The 14,177-nt window shown below is 42.9% G+C and overlaps 2 protein-coding genes across 3 annotated transcripts in view; one reads left to right on the forward strand and one right to left on the reverse strand.

The window, feature by feature from the left end:
* The first annotated feature begins 33 nt into the window (after positions 1 to 33).
* toe1 (target of EGR1, exonuclease) lies at positions 34 to 8,654 on the forward strand. 2 transcript variants are annotated; one of them, XM_053486494.1, is made up of 8 exons: positions 73 to 87; positions 227 to 346; positions 439 to 479; positions 2,178 to 2,274; positions 2,373 to 2,531; positions 3,618 to 3,877; positions 4,781 to 4,943; positions 7,516 to 8,654. In XM_053486494.1, exons 2-8 carry the CDS (start codon positions 233 to 235, stop codon positions 8,131 to 8,133), a joined length of 1,452 nt encoding a protein of 483 aa, XP_053342469.1. In that variant the 5' UTR covers positions 73 to 87; positions 227 to 232; the 3' UTR covers positions 8,134 to 8,654. The 2 variants fall into 2 exon arrangements, with proteins under 2 accessions (XP_053342470.1, XP_053342469.1); XM_053486495.1 differs by having other exon boundaries at positions 34 to 346; positions 7,516 to 8,653.
* Positions 8,655 to 9,095: 441 nt separating this feature from the next.
* tesk2 (testis associated actin remodelling kinase 2) overlaps positions 9,096 to 14,177 on the reverse strand; it is a 29,939-nt gene continuing 24,857 nt past the window's right edge. Inside the window, exons 8-11 of the mRNA XM_053486493.1 lie at positions 14,080 to 14,163; positions 13,719 to 13,805; positions 11,816 to 11,954; positions 9,096 to 10,859 (exon numbers count right to left, since the gene is read on the reverse strand). Coding sequence (XP_053342468.1) covers positions 10,042 to 10,859; positions 11,816 to 11,954; positions 13,719 to 13,805; positions 14,080 to 14,163 — 1,128 coding nt within the window. The 3' untranslated portion in view covers positions 9,096 to 10,041. The remainder of the gene's footprint in view (positions 10,860 to 11,815; positions 11,955 to 13,718; positions 13,806 to 14,079; positions 14,164 to 14,177) is intronic.

The following is a 14,177-nucleotide window of genomic DNA, read 5'->3' on the forward strand; positions in this document are numbered from 1 at the left end:
TTAAAGTGTGGTCTTGGATTTGGAAACTAACCTTATCAACACTGGGGACTCACATGGAGGGAAATGTGGACACAACAAACACGCTTAGTAAATAGTCCAGGCACATTTAATGAAATGAATCAGAGATTTCATGTTAGTCCTAAAACTAAATAAACCAAGCACACTATAGTGTCTGTACTGTATTATTCATTATTTCTTTTATTTTTTATTGTGACCTGGAGAGCAGTTAGTGATGAGCTCTTCACTGGTGGTTCCTGTTATAGATGTTCAGAGTAATAACTTTAAAGAGTTATGGCCTGCTCTAGTGCTCGCCTTTAAAACCTCCTCCTTTATCGCCCTGGACACGGTGAGACCCACACACACACACACACACACACACACACTTTTATCTCATTACTCATTTCCCTAACCTCTGATTTTGTCCTGGTTGTGTCTCAGGAGCTCAGCGGGCTCGGGGCGAGGAAAGCTCTTCTAGCAGAGTGAGTATTAAAGCGGCAATCAGTAAAAATCCACATCGTCACTAAACCTAAAAAAAAATCGCCGCTTGTCTGAGATTCATGCACGAAAAGATTCTTGGTAACATTTCCATGCAGAAAATTTGACGAAACTCTTTGTTTTTCTTCTTTGTTGTTTAACGGCGGTTGGAGTCCAGTAGGTCACATTACCACCACCTGTAGACCTCACAGTCCCTCATCTTCCAGTCCCGCCTTTTTAAAATATCTAATGCATCCTTCTCTGACTTTATCTCGTTTTGACTTGACCGGCACTTCCACACACACTTTCTACTCGACACATTTCTGTTTTAGTAACACTCTGCAGTTAAAGTTCCGTAAGTTGCATCACCGCTACCTACAGATCTTTCTCTTTTCATCTTCCCTGTCCTTTAAAACAACCGAATAAATAAATTCTTTTAGGCTACTGGTAGCTTGGAGTAACTGGTAGCTTAAGCCCCCCCCCCAGAGATTCTGGTCTGATTGGGCTCCGAGTGGCGCAGTGGTAAAGCGCTCGCCCTATCATCCAGGGAGCGCTGGTTCGAACCCCGGGTGATGCTGTTTTCCTCTCACAGCCGGAGGCACAGAGAGAGCTGATTGGCCGAGCTCTCTCAGGGGGGAGTGATGAGAGGTACTTGTGCTCCCACATTAGTCACGGCGCTACAGCCAATCAGGGGCGTCTGTGAGCTCGCGCACACGGAAGGAGCGGCTAGCGCTTTCCTCCGAGTGTGTTACTCCGCCCCTAACGGTGCGTGAGCGAGCAGTTCGAAAAGATGCGGTCGGCTCGCGTCACGTGGTTCGGAGGAAACACGGGATAGCTTTCGTCCTCCCGACTGAGTGGTTGTAGTAGCCTTAATGTGTGTGGGAGCCCCCTAGTGACAGGGAGGAACTGGCCACGACTAGATTGGGGAGAAAATCGGGGAAAAAAGAATTGGACAGGACTAAATTTATAAAAAAAAAAAAAAAAAAAGAGATTCTGGTCTGATTTAGAGCTGAGACAGAACACCTACACCACCTTCAGTGGTGGGCCGCCCACGTTTCTCTGGCGGTTACTTACGGAGTCGGGTTGTCAGCTTGTCGCCCGATCGTCATTCACACACTATTAGCAATTTGGAACTAAAAAGCATTTATTCTAACCTGAATGTTTTTGGACTGTTGGAGGAAACCACAGTTCCCTGAGGAAACCCAGCAAGCACGTGCAAACTCCATGCACACAGACCACGAGATGGGAATCGAACCCTCGGCCCTGGAGGTGCGAGGTGACTGTGCCAACCACTAAGCCACCGAGCCGCCCCGATTATATTTGCCCCGTCTTTATAAGAATCTGTTTGAGAAGAAATGTGAAAGTAATAGATGAAATAAATCCAAATATTGTGTTAAAGATCATGTGTAATTTCTTACTGTACAGTCTGTAAATCCTGCGTAATGTTAATTCTATGTTATTTTGGTAACTTCTGCATGTATTGTAAATTTTTCAGCCAGAATTTTTATAATTTATTATTCTTAAATAAAATTACATTTAAATCTCACTGTACTCTCAGTCGTAGAGGAATCTTTCTTCTTCTTCTTTTTTAAGTCACTCGCAGTCGTCTGAGCGTCTGGCTGCGTCTGGCTTCGTCTCACACTGTGTACAGTTTGTGTACGTGATGTGATTTTAGACGGCCCTTTTTTCCGCCGCTCTTGTAGGTCGATCGAGGATCGTTATAAAGCGATATGCCACGCCGCGCGCACGCGCTCCATCCTGTCTCTGGGTCTGGCCTGTTACAGGAAACTCGATGGCAAAGTGAGTGTAGTGTGAGTCTCTCTGTTTATTTATTGCTTGTGACGCCGGTGTGATGTGTAACCGTGTGTGTGTGTGTTGGTGGTGATGTTTTTGTGCAGACGGACAGCACGTACCTGACTCAGGTGTACAACCTGACGCTGCTGTGTGCCGAGGAGTACGTCATCGAACCGCAGTCTGTGCAGTTCCTGGTGCAGCACGGGTTCGACTTCAACAAGCAGTACGCTCAGGGAGTTCCCTACGACAAGGGCAACGACAAGGTGTGTGTGTGTGTGTGTGTGTGTGTGTGTGTATCAGGACTCTCCCCTTACTGTATGTGTTGTTCCTGTAATTTGTCAGGATAAGATTCTTATTTGTTGAACGACAAAATGTTTTATGCGTTTATTTGTTTATTTGATCTTATTACTTATAGAGAGAAAGAGAGAGGAGACAGTAAAAAAAGAGAGCGTGAGAGAGGTAAGAAGAAAAGATAAAGATGGACAGAATGAGAGAAAGTGAGAGAGAAAAACATAGATGGAGAAACGGGGACACACTTAGTGAGAGAGATGGAGGGATAGAAAGAAAATGGAAATGAGAGAAAGAGAAACAAAGACTTAAAGATGGGTGAGAGAGACAAAAAGAGGAAGAGACAGTGAGAGGTGTATGAGGGAGATAGTAGATATTGAGAAAAAAGAGAGAGAAATTGGCAATGAGAGAGAAACCGAACGAGAGAAAGAGATGAGAGAGAGATACAGAGACAAAAACAGTAAAAAGAGTGAGTGAGGTAAGAAGAAAACACGACAAAGATGGACAGAGTGAGAGAAAAGAAGAGAGAAAAATATAGATGGAGAAACAGAAAGACACTTAGCAAGAGACGGAGAGAGAGAGAAACAGAAGGAGAGATTGAGAAAGATGAGAAAAAGGAGAGACAGTGAGATGAGACTGAAAGTGAACAAGAGAAAAAAATAAGAGAGAAATGAAAGACAAAAAAAAAAAGAGAGAGAAAAAGAGAGAAATAGTGAGAGAAGTAAGAAGGGAACAAGACAAAGATGGAAGAAAGAGAAAAACATAAATGGAGTAATAGAGAGACAATTAGTGAGAGTTAGGGAGAAGGAGAGATAGAGAGAGGAAAAAGATTGAGCAAGATGAGAGAAATGAGACAGAGTGAGAAATGAGACAGTGTAAGAAAAAGAGAAATGAAAAGAATCGTGACAGAGTGAGAGATGGATAGATGAATAGGTGAGTTAGTGAGTTTAACGTCAGATCAAACTCAGTGTGCCGTGTGTGATGTGATGAATATAAACGTACAGTAGTGAAGTACATTTTGTTGTCTAAACAAACTGACTGTGTGTGTGTGTGTGTGTCAGGGCGGAGAACCCCAGGGTGTGACGATGCGTACGCTGTTCGTGGAGCTCCTGAGAGCCAACAAGCCGCTGGTTCTCCATAACGGCCTGATCGACCTGGTGTTTCTGTACCAGAGCTTCTACGCTCAGCTGCCTGAGAGACTCGCGAGCTTCACCGCCGACCTCTCGCAGATGTTCCCCGCCGGCGTCTACGACACCAAGTACGCCTCCGAGTACCAGCTCCGCCTCACCGCGTCCTACCTGGAGTACGCCTACAAGAAGTGGTACGCTCACACACACACACACACACACACACATACACACACACACATCGAGAAGAAATAACAAGAGTTCGCTGTCGATGATTACTGAAATAGGTCATTAAATATGATAAAAATTACAAATGAATGATCAGTAAGTGGGAATAAAAAACCAAATGGTAATTATCTACTTAAACAATCTTATTTAAAAAGGTTACATGTTAACACAATTGTTACTTAAAAGTAGCAATTCATTTTATTTAAATAGCTTCAGACGCAGCAGGGGTGAAAGAGGCGTGAGCGCTTGGGGGCGGGGCCGGAGTGGGCGGGGCTTGTGAGTTCTAGCGAGCGTTTTTATTGAACGTTTGCATGAGTACAGGACGAGTCATCGAAATCTGCTTCACTGTTTCTTTAGATATTATATGACCTCTGAATTAAAGGAAGAACAAACAAGGGTGAGTCAGAAATGATCCGCACTTAGGTTATATTTAATTGGTTATATATCCGTCTCTCCAGTCATGGCTGTGCAGGTGTGAACGTGTTACATCAGTTCATTTCTAACTGCCGGGCGAGTAAAACCTGACGCCTGAAAGCAGAACTACGAGGATGAAGAGTCACTTCTGATGAAGAACTGAAGACAGCGTTGCATTCGTGTCTCTCGGCTCAGAATAAAACACGAGGGAATACGAAAGCTTGTCGACAGACAGATAGACAAAGTGTATTGGAAAACAAGTTGAAAACTTTATAAAAGTTTACATTTAAAATCAATTCTACAGCCAGAGTGTGGATAATTTTTGACTCACCCTTTGTATATAAAGAAATCTAAGAGCCTATTTCAAAGTGGAGCTCGTGTTTAAGTTCGGAGGCATGGAGGCAAATTCTGAGCCCTGTGTGTGTGTGTGTGTGTGTGTGTGTGTGTGATTTTAGCAAGCTGGACAACAGCAGATCCATCGACACCGCTCAGGCCGGACCTCACCTGTTTCTGGAGTTCTGTAATTACACCGGGCGTGTGCAGAGCTATGTGGACTACAGACCCTGCGGGGACAGCCACGCCCAGGACGGGCCGCTGAACGTCTGCGTCCAGTTCTCGGTGAGTTCCTCTCAGAGCCCTCAGATTCGTCTGATTAGTGAAACCCCAGCTCCTCTGCTTGCTATTATATCCCCCTCTCACCTTATAATAACCCCCTCTCACCTTATAATAACCCCCCCCCACCTTATAATAACCCCCCCACCTTATAATAACCCCCCCCACCTTATAATAACCCCCTCACCTTATAATAACCCCCTCACGTTATAATACCCCCCCTACCTTATAATACCCCCCGCACCCTATTATAATAACCCAACCCCTCACCTTATAATAACCCCCCTCACGTTATAATACCCCCCTACCTTATAATAACCCCCCTCACCTTATAATAAATTTCCCTCTCACCTTATAATAACCCCCCCTCACCTCATAATAACCCCCTTACCTTATAATAACCCCCTTAACTTATAATAACCCCCCCCACCTTATAATAACCCCCCCTCACCTTATAATAACCCCCCCTCACCTTATAATAACCCCCCTCACATTATAATACCCCCCTCACATTATAATACCCCCCGCACGTTATAATAACCCCCCTCACGTTATAATAACCCCCCTCACGTTATAATAACCCCCATCACGTTATAATAACCCCCTCTCACCTTATAATAACCCCCTCTCACCTTATAATAACCCCCCTCACGTTATAATAACCCCCCTCACGTTATAATAACCCCCCTCTCACGTTATAATAACCCCCTCACGTTATAATACCCCTCCTACCTTATAATAACCCCCCTCACCTTATAATAACCCCCCCTCATCTTATAATAACCCCCCCTCATCTTATAATACCCCCTCACCTTATAATAACCCCCCTCACCTTATAATAACCCCCCTCACATTATAATAACCCCTCTCACGTTATAATAACCCCTCACCTTATAATACCCCCCCACCTTATAACAACCCCCTCTCACCCTATAATACCCCCCCACTTTATAATAACCCCCCTCATCTTATAATAACCCCTCACCTTATAATAACCCCCCTACCTTATAATAACCCCCCTCACGTTATAATAACCCCCCTACCTTATAATAATACCCCCCCTTACGTTATAATAACCCCCCTCTCATTTTATAATAACCCCCCCTCATCTTATAATAACCCCTCTCACGTTATAATAACCCCCCTACCTTATAATAATACCCCCCCTTACGTTATAATAACCCCCCTCTCATTTTATAATAACCCCCCTCATCTTATAATAACCCCCCTCACGTTATAATAACCCCCCTACCTTATAATAATACCCCCCCTTACGTTATAATAACCCCCCTCTCATTTTATAATAACCCCCCCTCATCTTATAATAACCCCCCTCACGTTATAATAACCCCCCTACCTTATAATAATACCCCCCCTTACGTTATAATAACCCCCCTCTCATTTTATAATAACCCCCCCTCATCTTATAATAACCCCCCTCACGTTATAATAACCCCCCTACCTTATAATAATACCCCCCCCTTACGTTATAATAACCCCCCTCTCATTTTATAATAACCCCCCCTCATCTTATAATAACCCCTCTCACCTTATAATAACCCCCCTACCTTATAATAACCCCTCACCTTATAATAACCCCCTCACGTTATAATAACCCCCCTCTCATCTTATAATAACCCCACTACCTTATAATAACCCTTCTCACGTTATAATAACCCCTCACCTTATAATACCCCCCCACCTTATAATACCCCCCTCACCTTATAATACCCCCCTCACCTTGTAATAACCCCCTCTCACCCTATAATACCCCCCCACTTTATAATAACCCCTCTCACGTTGTAATAACCCCTCACCTTATAATAACCCCCTCACGTTATAATAACCCCCCTCTCATCTTATAATAACCCCACTACCTTATAATAACCCTTCTCACGTTGTAATAACCCCTCACCTTATAATAACCCCCTCACGTTATAATAACCCCCCTCTCATCTTATAATAACCCCACTACCTTATAATAACCCTTCTCACGTTATAATAACCCCTCACCTTATAATACCCCCCTCACCTTATAATAACCCCCTCTCACCCTATAATACCCCCCACTTTATAATAACCCCCCTCTCGCCCACTCAGCCCACATTAGCAACACTGAAACCGGAGATTCCTTCCATAATTACTAAACCAACATCTTCTTACAGAAAATCTCCATCATTTTTCTTGTCAGTACTTTAGAATATAATTGTGTTGCAAGTGCGCTTTAGTCAGAGCTGCTGTTATAGAAAATGAATCAACACCTTCTGACCAATCAGAATTCCTGTTATATAAAATAAACTCTTGTCATATAGCTGATTTCAGCTGCTGTAATTTTAGCTGCCACTAGATGTCGCTCTGGCCTCTGTTTTCGGTAGCTTTAAAGCTTAAATATGTATTTTTTTTTCCTAAAAAAGACAAACATAAGTGTCGCCTGCCGTTTTGTTTCTATGACAACGATTATACATATAACTGAAGCCTATGAATTAAGATTCATGTTCATGAGTCATATAAGAATAAATTTATATAATATACAGAACGATGAACTCAGGTAAACTCGTGGTGGTGTTTGTCGCTGCAGGCTTACGGATGGTGCCCCAACGGCTCTCGCTGCCCCATGTCACATGACACAGACCTCATCATCCGGCAAGATGAGAAGAGCAAAGAGGACAAGCGGAAGAAAAGGAAGCGCAAGAGAAAGAAGAAAAAGGCTGCAAAGGAGGAGGGGGAGGAGGAAGACGAGGAGGACGACGAGATGCCGCAGGATAAGAAGCCTCACACCGAGGACATGAACGAGGACCCTGAAGAAGAAGACAAAAATGTTGACGGTAAACACTGCGCACAGGACGGAGAACTGCCGAGCGCCGAAACTCCGGCTGCAGATCCTGTGAAAGAGGGGAGCGACGCTCCTCAGAGGCCCGATCCCACGTCTGACGGCAAAAACCGGAAGGTGGAAGCAGGAACGCACAGAGCCGGTTTCGACGCCTTTATGACCGGATACATTTTCGCCTTCGCGAGCCTCAACGCAGACGGATCGGACTCCTGGATTCCCGAGTGCGCCAATAAGCTGTATCTGAGCGGCAAGAGCGTGCCGCTTCACATCGCCAAGAGCAGCTTCTCGAAGTCCACGAAGGCTCATGTGACCAAAATGGAGCAGGTCTGGAAAGGACAGTTTCCCAAAGCGGAAGAGATCGTGTAATGGAAATTTTGATTTTTGTGGGAAATGTGATTATTTTTCATAGTGCCCTCTAGTGGCATAATAAAGAATTTTGATTTTATGTAAAACATGAGAGAATTATTCTTTGTTTTATATAATATTCTAAAATTTAAATTTTTGATTCTCTAGAAAAAAAAATGTTATCACAGTTCATGAAGGAAATTCTTTCTTGTGATTAAAAAAACGGTTATCACAAAAAACAAATTTTCTTTGTGCGTTCTTGTTTGCTTTGGGAAACTGTGATTTAATACTTTTCTAGAGTGCCCTTCAGTGGCATAATCAAGAATTACAATTTTATAATATTACATAAAACGGTAAAGAATAAATTGCGCAATGTTTTACATGAAATCAGAATTCTTTATTGTTCCACTAGAGGGCACTCTATAACACACTAAATCGGAGTTTCCCAAAGGAAACGAGAATGCATGAAACATTTTTTTTTGTAATAAATGTGATTTAACAAATTTTTTATATAGTGCCCTCTAGTGGCACAATAAAGAACTTTGATTTATGTAAAACACGAAGGACTTAAAGTCTTAAGTTTCATGCAAGACAAAAAAATTCACACATCATCTGCTCAGGGTTGTGGAGGGATAAGAGGCAGGAATACACACTGGAGATGGTTCCATGCAGGTCACCGTGCACAAACACATACATTTACATCTTGGAGCATTTTAGCATCACCAGTCGACCTACTTGCATGTTTTTATGACTTTAAACAAAATCGGAACACCTAAAATATTTCAGAATTCCGGTTAACTTAAAGAAAAACCAGAAACTGTAACTTCATTGTGTAAACAAATGAACCTCTTTCCTAGAATATAGATTTCATTGTAGCACCGCCCCCTTTCCTGGACTTATCGAAGGGGTGTGGCCAAGCAGACAATTACAAATCTTAGAATTACACTAACAAACACGTTCCAGGCAGAATTACTCCCTCAAGATTAAACAACACGAAAGCAAATCATTTATTATCTTTTTTTTTTAAACAACTGAATATACATACATGCACTTAAACATAAAAAAAAAAAATGAAACCTTATGAACGGAAACAAAGGAAGGTCCTGATCTGTCTTTGGTAGAAATTATACATCTCGACATCGAATACAAACCTGCGCGATGAGGGGAAAAAAAACAACAACAAACAGCCAGGACTAATGACGTCTAAACACCTGACGTCTATTTACACACATCTTGTGCTCATCGAACTGTATTAACACGACATTTTCACACACAGTTGACCAGCAGGGAAAGTAAGACATAGAAAGTAAAATTCTTTTCATTTTTTTCTTCTTTTCTTCTTTATAAATATCAAAATAGAGCATCTCTCTCTCTATATTACTATAAAACTAGTTTGCTTCGGTTAGATTTATTGCATAGAAATGTAGTGACAAATCCAACAACAAAAAAAAAAAAACGATTAAAAAGATTAAACCCAACAAGTTCTTCGATTCAAGTGCAATTTAACGACGTTTTAAGTAGTTACAGACACGGACGTGTTTAGTTTTTTTCTTTTTTAATCTCTCAGCAAGAAAAACACTCGCTCAGGACAGGGTGAAACTGCGCGTACGGAATGTTTCTGTCTCTTCCAGCGATCAGGTGTGCTAATTACAGTGCAAAATTACAAGTGAATAGCTGTAATACCCAGGAACAATCTCTAGCTTTTTTTTAATTTTCTGAAACAATCGTTTTTCTCTCGCAGTCGCAAAAATTTTGTCCGATTAAGATAATCATAGTGCTCGTAAAGAAACAAACAAAATACATTCATTTGATCTCCGTGTGTGTGTGAGCTCACGAAGACATCTGGTTGAAAACATCAGGCTGCGTTGTCTTCAAGGACAAAATAATAATAATAATAATTCTCTGAGTGTTAAATAATACGACGTTTTCTCAGATGTCGCACCGGGACACGAGGTCGGGTGATGCGGGCGCGCGGCATGGAGCGAGAACGATGGAGCGCGGTTCCTGCAGGTCGGCTGATGCGCTCAGAGGAAGCGGGTTCCTGTTGGTCAGGGAGAACAAGCTGGACGTGTTCTCCTCGCTTTCGGCCTCCATGTCCTCCCCGTTTCCGTTAGGCAGCTCGTTTCGCTCCTTGTCCTCGTCGTAGTCGATGTCGAAGAAGCTGCCTCTGCTATTTGAGCAGTCCATGGCTTCCTCGGTCTCAGACTCCGGTTCCACTCTGGAAGGCTCGCGAGGTCTGTAGGGTGGGATCTCGGGCACGGCGTATCTCCTCGCCCAGCTGCTAATCGCTTTGGGCCGCATGTCTCCGGCCTCGCTCCTCGCGCCGCAGAAAGCCTCGGACAGCGCCTGCTGCGGAGACACGGGGAGGGAACGGCACTGTCGTCCTGGCAGCTGCCACAACTCAGGCCAGGAGTTTGTCTGAGGCTGGTACGAGCTCATGCTGCCTCGCGGCGAGTGCAAATCGAACATGAGCGAGAACACCGACTTGCTGGGCATGTCGAAGAATTTGATCTTGCCGCCCTTGAGGTCCTCGCGGGCGCTAAAAGGGTTGACCTTGGCAACGGCCCGTGGCCCGGGGTTGTAGTAAGGGTCCTGGACGTTCACCTTACGCCCCGGTTTGCGGGAAAAGATATCCGACTGGCTGCGCGAAAGCCAGATGTTGCGGCGTGGGCGGGGCGACTTGGGCGGGATCTTGTCGTCCTGAAGGCCAAGAGGGTTCAGTCTCTTTATACCCTGGAACTTCTCGCCTAAACAGGGACGAAGAGACGAGAACACACCTTTTACATGCTGAATATTGGACTTTTTAATACTCGTGTCATATTGTGCAGTCCTAAAAACTAAAGGCAATTGCACAACATACCCACTTCTACATTATTTACAATCTAATTAATATGACTAATAAAAAATAAACACATTATAAATAAGATAAGAAGAATTAAAAATAGAAATCCACAAAGTTTTCCACATATAACATTTGAATGGACTGCTGCATCACTGACCACCAGGGGGCGTCATGAAAAAAAAATAACCCCATGATGGACGCCGGCCAGAACTGAAGGTAAGCGAGCACCGTGGAATGTACGTAGCTCTAGACTGAATTTGTGGTATGTAAGGAATTACAAACATTACACACATTGCGACTTTCGAAAAAAAAAAAGCCTTTAGGTTTAGCAGACGACCAGAAACAAAAAACAACAACAAAAAAAAAACCTAAAACAAAATGCGAGCGCTGCTCAGGTGGCTAAATGTTCCCGTTACAGGAATAGAACAGAACTGAAGGGATGCTGAATGATTGATGGGACGCCCAGTGAGAGCGCCGGGTGCTCGCGCACTTCCTGGATTAGCTGCCAAAGGAAATTAGAGAACAGGGTTATAAAAACGAGAGTGTAACTGGAGCTGGCGGGGGAGAGAGGACAGCTCGCTCTGAGAAAAGATGCAAAGTGGCCGCGGATCGCCCCGAACGGTGGTGGGGTGGGTGTGGAGGAGCGTCAGGTGGAAGACCTGGCTTTATCTTTTACAGCTTCCTGATTCAGATGTAGGAGGAACTCTGCACACTGCCCGTCTGCGTCTGGGAGGACGTTTATTACTTTATTAAGACGCTAGTTTCCATGTCCTGATAAAGATTAGGTTCGAGGATCCTAATGATTCACTTTAACTATTAAATATACAGCAATGGTGTAAAGTGTGTGTGTTTGTTACACACCTTTAGGGATGCTCTTTTTATCCATCTCTGCTTGTATATGGATCCTCTCTCTCTCTGCTTCTTCAGCTTTCAGACGCCGCTGGATGTCCTCCAGCCTCTTGACGATATCGGGGAACGAAGGCCTGAGCTTTGGGTCCATCTGAAACACGAGAGAGAAGGCAAAGTGCTTAACATGGAGCCTAAATCTTTTCCCCTTACTCCAAATGCCACCAATCGCTATATTATTGAACAATAAAACAATAAAAACAATACACAATGACATGTCAGGTGTGTGCGCGCCCAAGCGTCTGGTCCATGACCTTTACATCATTTCCAACACTGAACATAAAACATAAAGCGTTTTCTGCACTCCGGCCTCAACTGAATTTGATTCGTACAGGTTTTAAAGTGTTCGAAAAAAAGGTTTGAAAGTTTTTAATGAACGCTGAAATGCTGTGTAAATTGTGCGGCTTAAATTTCACGTCAGTATTGCACAAACCACCCATAAGCTAAAAAGAAGAAGTAAAAGAAGAAGTTGTTGCTATAATCTTACAAAACGTGAGTATTTTAAGTACTTTACAAAGTGGTTTGTATTTCCTTCGAAAGCTTGAGGTAAATTTGTATGTAATCGTTAGATTTTTAACTATTTAAGTTCTACCAAGTATGTTTACCTAAATAATTGAAATAATCGAAAACCCGTCCGTCAATTCACTGAACGGGATCGACCAAAAAAAAGACTGATCTAATCAGACCATTTTATTATTGCTCAAACTATACAACACACTCGAATATAAAAACGAAAACACCTGATACTGAACACGGGAAATTCCGCTATCTTGGAATGACAGGAATCACATGAGCAGCAGAGGTTTTCCTTCATGCATGTTACAACACAAACACTGCGTCCAAACCAATGCACTTTATAAACTGTGGATTTAACGAAACAAACAGTTAAGAGGCGTCCACTGCATAATTACCGCAGTGATTAATGTGGTTCGGCTGCAGCAAGTTATTTAACCCTAACTGACTCACTGCAGTGAGGAGCTTCTCATTTTTTTAAACGACCTTTTTTAGGAGAGGTATCCTGTGGGAGAAATGTTCCTCTGCTTTAGAAGGGTCAAATTATTGTTCTGCGTCAAGCAAAGAAAACAACTAAAGGAGATTGCTTAAACTACTAAAATTGAGTTTAGAACTGTAAAACATGGAAAGGTAGTGGTGACCATCTTCAAGGAGGTCAGAATCCTGAATAAGCGTAATGAGACATCACAAACACTTGGTGAAAAACAATCAATCAAGCAATCAATTTTTTTGTCATTAAAACAAAAAACAAACAAACAGTAGAATCTATGGCTATGTTTAACAGTGAAGTAAGAGCATTTCCTCACGAACAATGTGAAGAGAGCTGAAGGAAATTGGGATTAAACCGCTGTGTAGCCTTAAAAAAAGGCTATCACTGCAGCTAATCGGAGAATAATGGTCCAGTCTGGTGGGAAGCATAAAGAATGGACTATGGAGCGATGGAAAAAGGTTTTGTGGTCGGATGAGTCCAGATTTACCCTTTACGTCTAGTGGAAGCAGTATAATGATCTGGGGTTGCTTTAGTTGCTCAGGTCCAGGTTTAACAATGTCAAGGCTTAACGCAGTGGTCCGACTCTCATCCTCAGTATAAGATCTCGGAGAGCAACGAATACGACTGGACAGATATGTTAATGTTGTGAGGTTGCATAAGCTTATGGAAACGATGCCACAGGAGAAATCAAAACAAAAGGTAAACAAGGTGAAATATTATAGCCTACAACTTTTTTTAATGTTGTTTTTGTCCGGGAGGAGTATAATCAATTAATGGATTGATTTGGAGACGTACAGACATGAAACGTCTACAGTTCTAAATTAAATAAAACCTCTTTACGCAGTGGATACTCACGTTGCAGCAGTTGAAGGCGAGCTGAAGGAAGTCAGGAGGACAGTCTCCGACCATGTGCTGGAACACGTGATAATCCAAACCGAAGTTCTGCCAACACACACACACACAAACTAATTTTAAACAAAGGTTATTCATCTAATGTTAAACATTTCAGCCTGTATTATGAGCCGTAATCAATTCTTCTAGAAGGAGTTTGTAGATTAGATCATATCTAAATTATTTATTTTTTTTAAAGGAATTTCTCAAAAAGTTTCGAAATAAGGCTGTGTGAGTGAGACACTCGATCATTTCTTTTATATACACCGAGACTGTACATGCAGTTTCAGTTTCAAGGGTTTAGTGAGATGAGCGACGAACTGACTTCGGTGCGAGGCAGGAAGTCGGGATCGGCCTGTATCCTGGCGATGATCTCACACAAGATGATGCCGTAGGAGAAGACGTCGGCCTGGAGACGGACAC

This window comes from Clarias gariepinus, chromosome 25 (genome assembly GCF_024256425.1).
Source record: "Clarias gariepinus isolate MV-2021 ecotype Netherlands chromosome 25, CGAR_prim_01v2, whole genome shotgun sequence".
NCBI classification, from domain to species: domain Eukaryota; kingdom Metazoa; phylum Chordata; class Actinopteri; order Siluriformes; family Clariidae; genus Clarias; species Clarias gariepinus.

Coding starts and splice junctions, on each gene's coding strand:
- toe1 (XM_053486495.1), top strand. CDS start 233: ATGAGCTCTTCACTGGTGGTTCCTGTTATAGATGTTCAGAGTAATAAC. Junction 480..2,177: donor AGGAAAGCTCTTCTAGCAGA/GTGAGTATTAAA, acceptor CCGCTCTTGTAG/GTCGATCGAGGATCGTTATA. Junction 2,532..3,617: donor ACGACAAGGGCAACGACAAG/GTGTGTGTGTGT, acceptor TGTGTGTGTCAG/GGCGGAGAACCCCAGGGTGT.